Consider the following 14,266-nt stretch of genomic DNA (forward strand, 5'->3'; position numbering starts at 1 on the left):
AGATACCAGGCTCCTCATCTCTTCCTCTAGATTTTTCTGAGCAGTCTTGCCTGCTCCTTGGCCTTCTTACAACTTCTCTTCTTGCCCCAGGAGAGTATATAGCATCACACAGTCTCCCCTTTGACACTCTGGCAATGCTCTGTTTTCATTTGCTTCATAGCGCTTCCCATGGCTCATAATTACACCGGTATTTCTTGCTTGTTCCTTGTCTTCCTCCCATTTTAGGAGGCAGGACAACAGGAGCCATGATGCCTGGAACAAAACAGGCATGTTTTGTCCTCCATAAATTTTTTTTTTGGCCACACCATGTGGCTTGTGGAAATTTAGTGCCCCAAGCAAGGATCGATCCCAGGCCCCTGGCAGTGAAAGTGTTGGGTCCTAGCCACTGGACAGCCAGGGATTTCCCCATAAATATTTGTTGAGTGAAATGGAAATGAAGTCAGACATGGATTCAAATATCAACTCTGCTATTGTGAAATGGGCTCATCTGCTGACCCTCTCAGAGCCTCGGTTCTCTCATCTGTAAATTGAGGGTAATAATGTCTACCTCCTGGGATTGTTTGGGAGATCAGGCACGGTAAGTCTGTCAGGAACTGAGGGGTCAATCTACATTGCTCCTTTTTCCTAGCACCAAAAGGAAGTGACCATCACCCCTGAGAAGGTCCTGGCCTATCGGGTAAAGCAGCTTGTCTTCCCCAGCGCGGAGAGGATGGGTAAGCTAGGCCTGGTAGGGTTGGGGGTTGGGGTAGGGGAGCTGAACACATGAAGAAGGTGGGGGTCAGTTCAACTGGGGTTTGTGTCAGTCTATAGGGGTCCTGGTGGCCTGGATGGTGGGAGGAAGTTTCAGGGACTGGGAAGAAGGATGGAAGGTGTTGTTGCTTAATCACTAAGTCATGTCCAGCTTTTTTTACAACCCCATGGATTGTAGCCTGCCAGGCTCCTCTGTCCATGGGATTTCCCCGGCAGGAATACTGGAGTGGTTTGCCATTTCCTTCTCCAGGGATCTTCCCAACAGGGATCGAACCTGTGTCTCTGGCATTGGCAAGCAGATTCTTTACTGCTGAGCCACCTGGGAAACCCAATTCTTCCCTAGAGGTGTTAGCTCCTGTCTCTCTCCCAGAATTTATTTTTCCTGTTGGGTGGGGTGGGAAGACTGGGGAGATATTAGAGAGAGGAACTTAGAACTGGGCTTTCTAACAACTGATCTCTCTTTCTATCTAAAAACTGGTTTAGATATTTGTTTCTTGGACAAAACCAGATCCTTTCCAGAAGGTGAGTGACTGGGCCTCCTGTTCATCATTCTAGAATGGGCAAGGATACTGGGTTTAAAAAGAGGATAGCAAATGACCTGGAATTATAGAGTCATCAGTGCTGAGAATGTAACAGGATGCACTCAAGTTTGAGCCACGGTGAGGGCAGGAGGAAAATCTGCCTGTTGGAGAAGTAGGTTGGATTGCATGCTGGCCTAGGGTTTCCAGGTTCCGCCAACTCTGACCTGCTCTGTGTAGGTCAGTGGGCTGGATCCTGGGTTCACAGTCCTTACTGAAGGCCTATTGGCTTACAGAGCACAGTTGAATTGCCTGGCCCGTTCTCACACAGCACCATGAGCACTGGACTAGGAGTCAGACAGTCTCAGGGTCTTGTCCTGGCTCTCCCGCTCACTAGGCCTACAGCCCCCAGACTCATGGTTGTACTAACCTTAAAATGAACTAGGACTAGACCAGGAGACCTGTATGATTCTGTGTGTGGCTTCCTCTGGCCTTTCAGTCTTTCCCTGAATCCCATAAGGGTTGTACTGCCTAAGATCCCTTGTGAAGGAGTGGAGCGAGGTCTAGGTGGAGTAGAACACTCAAGAGAAATTACCGAAAGTTGTAGAAGCTGCACGTTCAGTTCTGGCAAGGTCTTACTAGCTCAAGTGAGATTCTCCATCACAGAAGAGTCCAGTTCCTGCCGTCACCCACATTTTCTGAGTGGCTAAGGGCATGGTGCTTCTCTCTGGACTTCCCTTTCTCCTTCAATCATCTTAGGCATATGCCTATGGCTGCCTATCTCTGAGTGTAGGAAGGGGTCTGTAAATATAGTACTTTGTCATTTATACACCATGATGAGGACGCAGGCTCCCCAGCATAGGCAGTGAGGGCTCAGAGTCTAGAACTGAGAACCCCCACCAGTGGGACAAGAATGTCCATGGGGTGGGCTGGGGTGGAGGTGACCTGAGGACTCACTGAGATTATTCTTCCTCTCTTTGCAGAGAAAGATGGCGGTTCATCTTGGTTGGGTAAGGATGGGGAGGCCAGCTATGTTCAGGGTAGCTGCACTCCTCACCTTTGAGCCCTCTGGCCCCAAGGAATGCAGCTCAAGTGGGACAGCTGAGTGTGTGTGTGTGCGTGTGTGTGAAGCAAGAATGTTGGGAGGAGAAGGGTAGTGCGTGTTCAGTCGCTTTAGTCATGTCCGACTCTGTGTGACTGTAGCCTGCCAGTCTCTTCTGTCCATGGGATTCTCTAGGCAAGAATACTGACGTGGGTTGCCATGCCCTGGAGAAGGGAAGGGCAGTGCCAAAAGTAGGTTTCCACTTTAGAGGTTGCATCTGTCTCCTCTGAACACTGATTCTCACTGGTACACAGATGTCACCTGAGGGAAATGTTGAAAGTAGTGATAACTGAGTTCCACCTCTGGAAATTCTGATTTAGCTGATCTGGGGGTGGGGCCTGGTCTGGGCACTGGGAGTTTTAATTACTCTGCAGGGGATTCTTATGCACAGTCAAGACTGAGAACCACTGTTCTAACTTCCTCTAAATCCTCATTACTCCTATGGTGGTCCAAAGCTTGCACTTTGAATGGCAAGAACTACATAAGCTTTGATTTCCTGGTGGTGGAGAAGAACCGGGGGTTGGTACTAGACTGAAGGTGAGCTGGGAGGTGGAAGTGGGGTCAGCAGAAGGCAGTGATGGTGGGTGTCTATCTGCTTCATGTTAACAGAAAAAGACTAGAAGAAGGGAAGTTACAGAGAGGTGGTCTCCAGAAGAAAGATAGATCAAGAATGGGGTCTGGGGGGCCTTGGTAATGGAGCTTTCTAGGCTCGAGGGATTGGGTTCTTAATTTCTGCCTCTACAGGGAAGTCCTTGAATTTGGAGAATTTCCGAAGCATAAAAGAGAGGGTTCAGGACATGGTGCGAGTCCTCCAGGATCTCACTCCGGAGGAGCAAAAAGAGGCGCTAAACTGCTTCACTAAGTGCCTCAGCAGTGAAGAAGAGCTGCAGGATCTAGAGCAAAGAGTAAGAGGCCCAAGGAAGAAGAGGGCAGAGAGAGGGAGGGACGAGTGGGGAGACATCTACTCTGATGGGACTGGGCTCCTCTCTCCCATCTCCTGGTCCTAGGTGTCTGAGGTCCAGTGCTCCGGGGAGCTACAGATGAACAGCCCAGCGAATTCTCTCATAAGCAGTCTTTTCAACGCTGCTGGGGTCTTGATAGAGGCACGCGCAGAAACCATTTGGGATGTCCTGGATGCCCTGATGGGTGAGGAGGGGCTTGGATATAAGCTGGCGTGGAGGACATGCTGAGCAGAGGGACCTGTGGGGTCAACTCTTGGGAGGAAGTGGGTATCACTGCCTTTTACATTTTTGGGGGCACAGACTTCACACTTCACAAACCAGCCATCTTCCGCAGGCCAGGGATGGAGGGACTGCTTCCTCTTTCCCCATGGTGCAGTCTCCGACCTCCTGCAGGCTAAAAGGAAAGCAGAAACCCAGTGGGAATTACCCCCGTCTAGCCACGCTGGGGTTCTCTGGAACCTCCTGTGATGCTTGTCCTGGGTCTGATCAGACAGCGAAGCCCTGTCCCACTGTGTGCCCTGCCTCTCTGCTGACCACCCCCTCTCTTGTCTCCAGAGCTGTCTGAGTACCGGCAGTTTGTTGCTGAGGTCCTAGATAAGGGGGAACTGCGCCCTGTGAAGGATGAGGTAAGACAGCTGAGCGCCCAGGTCCTAGTGGAAGTGACTGCGCATGCTCTCAAGGGACCCAGAAACCTCAATGACCAGTCCCCTCCTACTTCATAGTCCACTGCCAGCTCACGTCTATGCAGCTGGTTTGTGGCAATTCCCTGGACATGTAGTTTTCAGGACAATTCAGGATGGGGTCTTTAGGCTCTGTTGTTTGCCTGTGGGCAAGAGAGGGGGTGGGAAGCTACTAGATCCAGGAGGGCAATTGGCCCCATGTTGATGCATCAGCAGTGTCTCTTACCATTTGGGAGTATGAGGCTCCCCAGGCTCTGTAGGAAAGTATGCCATGGTGGATTACAGCCTCTGCTATGGACTCAGGACTAAGGGGTATGGCCACATAGTTGCCATTTTTGGTATATTTCCTTGTTCTCAGCTTTTATAGTCTGGTGGGTTTCCTTTCAGGTGGAGTCCATCCTGGAGGAGAACGGGTGTGAGGGGCCCCTAGATGTGAGCTGTGATCCTGAGGCATGGACTCTCTGTGCCCTGTATGTTGTTGTCTCCATCCTGTTGCAGCTTAGTGAGAAGCCCACCTCTGTGTCTTCCTGAGCATTCTCCCCACCAGCCTCTGAGTGCTCTCCTCCCCAGTCCGTCCTCATCATCGCTAATCTCAATCACCAGAATGATGTCTTTAAAACGAGCTGCTATTCTTTGATACATCCCATTCACTACGATACTGTCCAAAAATCAGCTAGATTGTAGGCATGAACTTCTGATTAAAAGTGGGAGACTAATCATATTAATTACCTCTCTCTCTCTTCAAATTTCACTAAATGACAATAAAGTGATGGAAATGATAGAAACCCACAAGGAATAAAGAGAATTAGGCAGCTGATAAGGGATTTCAACACATCTTTGGAAGCGATTAAAGGAGTGGTAAGCTAGGAGCCTTGCGACTGAGGAGTGTGGAGGAGTACAGGAGGAGCCTGCTGGTTTTCATCATAAGCCTTTTAGTTCTAGTTAATATTTTTCAAGACAATAATTAAAAGAAATATGTGCTTGTAAAGCATTTCAGATATTGCTCAAAGTCAAAGGTAAATGTACCCTGTGATCTCCCTTCTCTCTTTAATATAACCACTATGCACATTTTAGGGTATGTGAACATTTTTTTCTGTTGGGCAGTTTTAAAAATGGTAACTTAAACAAACTAGGATGAGATGGCATACATCTGGTTTGAATCTATCTTTTGAACTATTTATTTTTACATTTACATTTGTAAAAATATTATATGCAACAGGAATTCTTATAAGTGCTATTGGAGTGTAGCTTGGTCCACTAATTTGGAAAACTTTAACAATATCTACTAAAGCTAAACATATGCCTATGACTCAGCAGCTCCACTTCCTTGGCATATACCCAAGAGAAATGAGTGCCCGTGTTCACCAAAATACTTGCATGTATAAAAACATCAAAATAAGGGCACTAAGCTGCAAACTATTCAAATGCCCAGTGCCATTAGGATGGATACATATATTGGGCTATACTCATGCAATAGAAGAGAACAAATTACTGCTACATGTAACAACATGGATGGCTCTCACAAACAGAATGCTGAGCAAATGAAGTCAGCACAAAAATGCACATTTGTGTTTGGGTCCTCTGAGAAGTAGGTGCCAAAATGGAAGCAGATATGCAAGAGACTTATTAGGGGAAAAGCTCATGAAGAATAAAGGGGGAGGGAACGGGAATAGATACGGCAAAACTTCAGATCACATGATCTAAAACCTGTGAAAGGAGAGGAGGAGGGAGAGACTGAGTAGGAAGAGTCTCAGATGACAGCACAGTCTGAGGGTCTCTGCCAAGCCAACCAGAGCAAAAGCAGTCTGCCAGAGGGCTCCCCATCAGGCAGGAGGGCCAGGCGCTGGGACCCCATGCTCAGCTTTCGGCAGAAAGCTGCTCAGGAGAGGCTCAGGAGGCAGATCTATAGTAGGGTGGGTTAGAGGTCCTTCATCAAGCTGCTTCCTACAACAGGTTCTCCTAAAGAAAATCCGGGTGGTGCCCTCTGTGAGACTGTATGATTCCATTTATATGATGCTCAAGAACAGACAAAACAATGGTGGTAGAAGTCAAAATAGTGATTATCTTAGTGGGGACGTTATTGCCTGGGAAGGGGCATGAGGGAATCTTCTGGAGTGCTGGAAATATATCCAGATTCACTGAGCCAACATTTAAGATCAGGATATGTTAATGGAAGTGTATTACACATCAATAAGAAAGGCTTGAAAAAGTACATATTATATAGCTCCATGTAAATGCGGTGAAAACAACCCAAACTACACGGTGGTGGAAGAAGTCACCACAGTGGTGGCCTTGGGGGGTGCAGTATGTCTGGGAAGGGGCAGTACTGACAAGCTCTTCTGGAGCACTGGACATATTTTATATCTTGATCTGGATAGTGGCTACATGGATGTGTAACCACGTTTACATGTGTAAACATTTATTAAGCTAAACACAAGATCTGCACACTTTACTGTGAATTATTATCTCAATAAAAACTTAAAAAATATAATGAAAACACACGAGAACAGATTTGAGCAGTTCAGAGGAATATAAACAAATGAAGTAAAAGTTTGCTCTCAAACCCCTTAACCCTATCACCTGGTCTCACTTCCTTGTGATAGCCATGTTAATAATTTTAGTGTTTATTACAACTAAAAATGACATTCTTGTATTTATTCTTGATTTATTAATTTTGAAAGAAAGTGAAAGTGTTAGTTGCTCAGTTGTGTCTGACTCTTTAAGACCCCATGGACTATATGTAGTCTGCCAGGCTCCTCTGTCCATGGAATTCTCCAGGCAAGAAAACTGGAGTGAGTTGCCATTCCCTTCTCCAAGAGATCTTCCTGACCCAGGGATCCAACCCACGTCTCCTGCATTACAGGCAGATTGTTTATCATCTGAGCCATGGGTAGTATCTATTGATTACCCAGGATTAAGGATGAATGTTGTGAAAAAACAGACACTGAACAAGAAGTTCAAAGTAGGAAAGTGTTATAAAAAATACAGGGTACTATGAGAGTGTTTAATAAAAGGTAACAGGGTGGTCCCATCTTACCTCTGACAGTCTTTTTCCCTTTTCCTTAAATGCTGATTCTAGCCATGCCAAACTATTGGTCTTCAATTTGAATATGACATGCACTTTTACAATGCTGTGATTTTTTTAATACAGGTTGCATTCTTCCTCTGCCTGGATTACCTTCCCCTACCATATCCACTTCTTAAGCTAAGGCTTAAATATCTCTTTTTCAGTATTTATCCCAGTTTCCCAAAGATTTTGGTTACTTCTTCCTCTGATTGACCCAGAGCATGTTGAATACATTTCTACTAAGGCCTCATTATACCATACTGAAATTATTAACACATATGTCTGTTCCACTGATGTGAAAGCTTCTGGAGAACAGGCTTTACTTTAAATTTTACTTTTCTTTACTGAAAAAGTGAAAAGTGAAAGTCACTCAGTCGTGTCCGACTCTTTGCGACCTCATGGACTATACAGTCCATGGAGTTCTCCAGGCCAGAATACTGGAGTTGGTAGCTCTTTCCTTCTCCAGGGGATCTTCCCAACCCAGGGATTGAACCCAGGTCTTTAACAGCTAAGCCACCAAGGAAACCCAAGAATATTGGAGTGGGTAGCCTATCCCTTCTCCAGGGGATCTTCCCAACCCAGGAATCAACCCGGGTTTCCTGCATCGCAGGTGGGTTCTTTACCAGCTGAGCCACTTTACTAGGGCCCTTTTCAAAAGTGCCTTTGAGTTGGGGGAAGTTTGGGAGACACATTCAGAATTTCATGAGGCTGTCTCAACCAGTTGTCATTAAGATTTTTTTTTCCGTCCTCTTAGAGTGCAAGCAAGGGACTACTTGCCTAAGGGAGATTAAACTAACCCAGAAATCTGAGGTCCATATTTGATCTGCTGATTTCTCTCCTTTTCATCTCACATTTCTGATTCCAGAATGAAACTCAATACATTAATTGCTAAGTCTGTAAGGAATTTCCTGCTCCAGAAGCTGAAACTGGGGAAGGGGATGGTTTTGAAATGCGGACAGTTAGAACAGTCATTATTTGAGCTTGGAGGGATGTGAGAGATTCCACTAACTCTTACTCATTCTTCTGAACTCTTAGCTCAAGCAGTATCCACTTCTGACAGTTTCAACATCTCTCCAATCTGAGCTAGAGACCTTGTTGGGAAGGAAACCATTTTGGAAAAATGCAAGTTTAGCCACCTTAGGATAGATAGAATTGGATGTCAACATGTCTTGGAGAAGAGGGAAAACTACCTTGCAGGTAACAAATTGAGGAATTTATTGATTTTGCTCCTAAGATGGAGGAGAGGAACATTGAAAGGAGAGAATGGAGCTAAGGAGAAGCACAAGAAAGGCAGAAAGAGACTGAGACTAGATGAAATAATAAAAACTTCTCGATGTGGAATAGGTGAAAAACACTCAAGAATGGTGATGCCAATCTTGTTTCTGGTAGTGGCAAGCTAGGTTATTTATTATCCTGGTAAATATATGGTTACATCTAAATGAGCAGTAATTATATACAGAAATAATAAAACCATTAATAGCATCTTTTAATGTTAAATACAGGATAATAGTAATAAAATAATATAGTAAATTTAAACTGTTCTAAAGGGTTTTATCTTATTTGGGAAAAGAGAAAAGATATTGTTTACTTTTAGACTTTGATGATATTGTATGTATTCTATAATTTTTAAGGTAACCATCAAAAGACTAGGGAACAGATGAGTGGAGGGAAAAAAGCAGAGTGATAAAAAGATTATCAACAAAAAGAATACATGAAACAAGAGAAAATGAAACCTTAAACAGGTGAAACAAAAAACCCAAAAGAAAATGGTGGAATGAAATCCAAATGTATTAGAAATTACATGTATACAGGGCTAAATGATGCAGCGACAATGTAATATTGTCAGAATGGATAAATTTATCTACTTACAGTTTGTAAGACATCTAAATAACATACAGATATATAATATTGAAAATAAAGTGGTGGGAAAACATTAGCTTTGTAAATACTAGCCAAGAAGAAACTGGTATAGTTACATTAATATTAGGCAAAATAAACTTGAGGCATTAAGCATTATTAGTGTCAAAGAAGGCCACTTCACAATGATAAAAATTTCAATTTACCAAGAAGATACAACAATTTTGAATTGCTATGTACATAGTATAATCTCAAAATATAGAAAACAAACATTGACAGACAACAAAATAGTCAAGTACAAAACTACTGTGAAGATTTTAACACTCCTCTTAGTAATTTATAGAATAAGCAGCTAAAATGTCAGTAATACAGATGATTTGAACAACATAATTAACAAACTTGATCTGATGGACATATTTAGGAAGCTATACCCAACAATAACTGAAGAATAAAACTTTTAGCAATAAAAGTATACATATCAAACTTGTAAGGTGACTTCCCTGGTGGCCCAGGGGTTGAGAGTCCCCCCACAAGTACAAGGGACATCAACTGGATCCCCAGTCCAGGAACTAAGATCCTACATGCTCTGGGGCAACTAAGCCTGTGCGCCACAACTATTAAGCTGGCGCTCTAGAGCCCTCAAACCGCAACCACTGAGCTTGCAGGCCACAACTGTTGCAGTCCATGTGCCCGACAGCCTGTGCCCTGCAACAAGAGAAGTCACGACAATGAGAAGCCCAAGCACCACAACTAGAGAAAGCCCAAGTGCAGCAGTAAAGACCCAGGGCAGCTAAAAAAACCCCCAAACTTGTAAGATTAGCTAAAGGTGATATTTTAGAGGACAGAATATGTATGTATAACCTTAATTGTTTGTGTGAAAGAATAAAAGCTTAAAAGAAAAAAAGAGTTAAGTATCTATGTCAAGGAGCTAAAAAAAATATATTAGCAAAATAAATCCAAATAAATGGAAGGAAAGAAAATAAAGGGCACACCAAATATAAAGTAGTAAATAAATAATAAAGAGGTTCAATAAAGACAGATATTGGATCTTTGAAATCAGTAATAAAATAGACAAACCTCTGAGAAGAGTGATAGAAAGAAAAAGGGAGAAAGAGCACCTATAATCAATTTCAAAAATGAAAAGGAGACAGTACTATAGATGCTATGTGTGTGTCAGTTGCTCAATCATGTCTGACTCTTTGCGACCCCATCCCTGTCCAACAGGCTCCTCTGCCCATGGAATTCTCCAGGCAAGAATACTGAAGTGAGTTGCCGTTCCCTTCTCCAGGGGATCTTCCCAACCCAGGGATTGAACCTGGGTCTCCTGCATTGCAGCAGATTCTTTACCATCTGAGCCACCAGGGAAGCCCACTATAGATGCTACAGGCATTAAACAGATAAAAGGATATTAGAACAACATTGTGCCAATAAATTTAAGATTTTAGATTAAATAAGAACTATCCTAGAAAGGTATAACTGCTAAAACTAACCCAAGAAGAAATAGAAAATATGAAAAATCCTATAACTACAAAGGACATTATGTCAACAGTAAAGTATCTTCTCACAAAAAATTCTAAGTCCAGATGGTTTCTCCAGTAAATTCAATGAAGTATTCAAGAATAAAGAATTCCAACATTATACACACTCTTCCAGATAATTAAAAGAGAGGCAACACTTTCCAAATTGTTTACAATGCTAGCAAAATCTAACAACAACAAGAGAAAGAAAAATGCAGGCCAGTCTCACACATAAACTTAGATGCAAAAATAGAAAATGAATAGCAAACCAAATCAAGAAATAAAAAAAATAAGACTACATTAAGACTGAGTTAGGTTTGTCTAGGACTTCAAGTTTAGCTTAACAGTAAGAAATCAATTTATGTAATTCATCACATTAAAAGTTTAGGAATAAAGATGACATGACCACCTCAATAGATACAGAAAAAGCACTTGATAAAATTCAATTTTCATTCTTGATAAAAATGCCTAAAATGCACCTGGAGATTATCATACAAAGTGAAGTCAGACAAAGACAAATATCATATACTACCACTTACATGTGGATTCTAAAAAAATGATACAAATGAAATAATTTACAATACACTCACACACATAGGAAATAAATTTATAGTTACCAAAGGAGGAAAGAGTGGGGGAGGATAAATCAGGAGTTTGGGATTAGGAGTAGCTACATACTACTGTATATAAAACAAATAAACAACAAGGACCTACTGTATAGCACAGGGAACTATAGTCAGTGTTTTGTAATAGCCTATAGTGGGAAAGAACCTGTAAAGAGTAGATATGTATTTCTGGAATGTATATAACTGAACCACTTTCCTGTATATCTGAAACTAATACAATACTGCATACCAACTAGACTTCAATACAGGGCTGTTTGCTTTACCACCATTTACTATCCCTCATAGTGGACTCTGAAATATGACACAAGTGAACTATCTACGAAACATTCATGGACACAGAGGACGGGCTGGTGGCTGCCAAGGCGGAGGAAGGGATAGGAGAGGGATGGGTTGGGAGTTTGGGATTAGCAGATGCAAACTGTTATATAGAGAATGGATGAGCGGTCCTACTATATAGCATAGGGAACTATATTCAATATCAATATATTCAATATATTGATTTCAATATATTCAATTCAATATATTCAATATCCTGTGATAAACCATAATAGGAAAGCGTATGAAAAATGATGTACATATGTGTGTATAATATATATATATATATATATATATATCACTGAATCACTTTGCTGTATACCAGAAACTAATACAACACTAAGTCAACTATACTTGAATAAAATTTTTTAAAAGTTGTTTTGGAGGAAAAAAGTGCATTAAAAATTCCTACTAGAAAAACAAGAATAAAAGAGATGTCTTTAATCTGATACACATATTATAAAACACCTACAGTAAATATCTTATTTAATGGAGTGAAATGTTGTAAGTTTTCTCTCTCAATCAGAAGCAAGACAAGGATGCCTACTGCCACTGCCTTTATCGATTTGACACTACATAGATGGTCTAGCAAGTATAGGAAGCCAAAAGAGAAACAAAATATGTAAGGTTACTGTTTTAAAAAGAAAATTGTATTACTTGCAGATGATCTAATTTGTATATAGTAAGTCCAAAAGAGTCTGTGGCTGCTGCTGCTGCTAAGTCGCTTCAGTCGTGTCCAACTCTGTGCGACCCCATAGACTGCAGCCTACCAGTCTCCTCCATCCATGGGATTTTCCGGGCAACAGTACTGGAGTGGGGTGCCTTTGCCTTCTCCCCAAAAAGAATCTAGAGATTATTAAAAGGAGTAAGATAATTTAGTAATTTGCTAAAACATATATAAACCAATTGTATTTTTATATATATCAGCAACAAAAGACATGAAATTTAAAAATACCAATTATAGTAGCACCAAAAATGTGAAATACCTAGGAATATATCTAACAAAAAGCCTGAAAGACACATTAAGTTATAAACTCTTATTGAGAGACCTAGGAGACTTAAAGATGGAATACTATGTTGAAGAGTTAGAAGCCACTATATTGCAAAAATGTGAAATCTTCCCAAATAATTTATGGATTCAATGCGATCTCAACAAAAATCCCAACATTTCTGTGCATATAACTTAATAAGTTATCCACTTCCACTTATATGGAAGTGCAAAGAGGCACAAATAGCCATGATACTCTTGAAGAACAAGATGGAAAAACTTGCTCTACCAGATAAAAATTGTAATATTTTGGTGTAGCATTAGAGCTGCTGCTGCTGCTGCTAAGTCGCTTCAGTCATGTCCAACTCTGTGCAACCCCATAGACAGCAGCCCAACAGGCTCCCCCGTCCCTGGGATTCTCCAGGCAAGAACACTGGAGTGGGTTGCCATTTCCTTCTCCAATGCATGAAAGTGAAAAGTGAAAGTGAAGTTGCTCAGTCATGTCCAACTCTTTGAGACCCCATGGACTGCAGCCTACCAGGCTCCTCCGTCCATGGGATTTTCCAGGCAAGAGTACTGGAGTGGGGTGCCATCGCCTTCTCCAAGCATTAGAGCAGGGAGAGACAAATAGAAAAATAGAAGAGACATCTCAGACATTCTCATGCATAAACGGACACGTGCTATATGAGAGAGGTATCATTGCAGAGCACTGGGGAACGGCTAGATTTTTCAGTAAGTGGTGTCAGTACAATTGAGTAACCACATAGATAAAAAATTATAAATGATGCCTAGCACACATCATATATAAAATTAATTCCAGTTAGAATTTAGATCTAAATGTGAATTTAGATAAATAGATCTAAATAGAGTTTAGATCTAAGGCAAGTCTATATTAATATTAAAAACACTTGTTCAAGGGCATTCCCTGGCAGTCCAATGGTTAGGACTCTGCACTTTGACTGCCAGTGGCGCAGATTCAATCCCTGGTCAAGGAATTAAGATCCCACAAGTTGAGCTGTGCAGCACAGCCAAAAATACATAAATAAATAAATAAAAACCCCAAACAAAACAAAAACATTTGTTTATCAAAAGATATCATAAAGAGGTGAAAAGACAAACTATAGCATGGAGAAGATATTTAAAACATGTAACTTACAAAATAATAAGATCCAGTATAAGGAGCTTGTACCAATCAATAAAAAAGACGACTCAATACAAAGAGAGTCAAAAGTGTTCTAAAGAATATTTGGAAAAAGAATCCTAATGGCTAACAAACATGAAATGATGATTAACCTGATTAGTAATCAGAAAACTTAAAACCTCCAGGAGATACTATTACTCAATTACCAGTCTGGAAAAGGATTAAAGGTCTCACAATACCAAATGTTGGTAAGTACCTGAAACAATGAGAACTTCCATATACTACCATTGGGAAGATAAATTAGTACAAACTCTTTGAATAGCAGTTCATCATTACAAATGGAACACTGACGTACCCTATAATCCCAAAATTTGACTGCTAGGTATAAACTCTAGAAAAACTTGTGAACATATGCATCACATGGTATATAAAGAATTTTACTTAGTAGGATGTTGTAACAGTCAAAACAGAAACAACTTTAGTGTTCCCCAACAATAGAATGGATAAAAACACTGTGGTATATTTATATAATGGCAGAGTACATCATGAGAAACGCTGGGTTGGAAGAAGCACAAGCTGGAATCAAGATTGTCGGGAGAAATATCAATAACCTTAGATATGCAGATGACACCACCCTTATGGCAGAAAGTGAAGAGGAGCTAAAAAGTCTCTTGATGAAAGTGAAAGTGAAGAGTGAAAAAGTTGGCTTAAAGCTCAACATTCAGAAAATGAAGATCATGGCA

General features: G+C 41.5%; 1 protein-coding gene across 9 annotated transcripts in view; it reads left to right on the forward strand.

Annotated features, from left to right (window-relative positions):
- The window catches only part of GSDMB (gasdermin B), a 26,065-nt gene that overhangs the window by 8,390 nt on the left and 3,409 nt on the right, over positions 1 to 14,266 (forward strand). For 6 of the 9 annotated variants that reach the window (XM_010842635.1, XM_010842640.1, XM_010842644.1 and 3 more), the window contains 6 exons: positions 629 to 713; positions 1,234 to 1,272; positions 2,252 to 2,278; positions 3,115 to 3,275; positions 3,378 to 3,516; positions 3,888 to 3,958. In XM_010842635.1, the coding sequence (XP_010840937.1) occupies positions 629 to 713; positions 1,234 to 1,272; positions 2,252 to 2,278; positions 3,115 to 3,275; positions 3,378 to 3,516; positions 3,888 to 3,958 (522 nt within the window). Of the gene's footprint in view, positions 1 to 628; positions 714 to 1,233; positions 1,273 to 2,251; positions 2,279 to 3,114; positions 3,276 to 3,377; positions 3,517 to 3,887; positions 3,959 to 4,399; positions 5,084 to 14,266 lie in introns of those variants that run through there. The other 3 variants (XM_010842641.1, XM_010842642.1, XM_010842643.1) reach the window with 1 other exon arrangement.

The sequence above is a fragment of the Bison bison genome, unplaced genomic scaffold (genome assembly GCF_000754665.1).
Source record: "Bison bison bison isolate TAMUID 2011002044 unplaced genomic scaffold, Bison_UMD1.0 scf7180017864180, whole genome shotgun sequence".
Classification (NCBI taxonomy): Eukaryota; Metazoa; Chordata; class Mammalia; order Artiodactyla; family Bovidae; genus Bison; species Bison bison.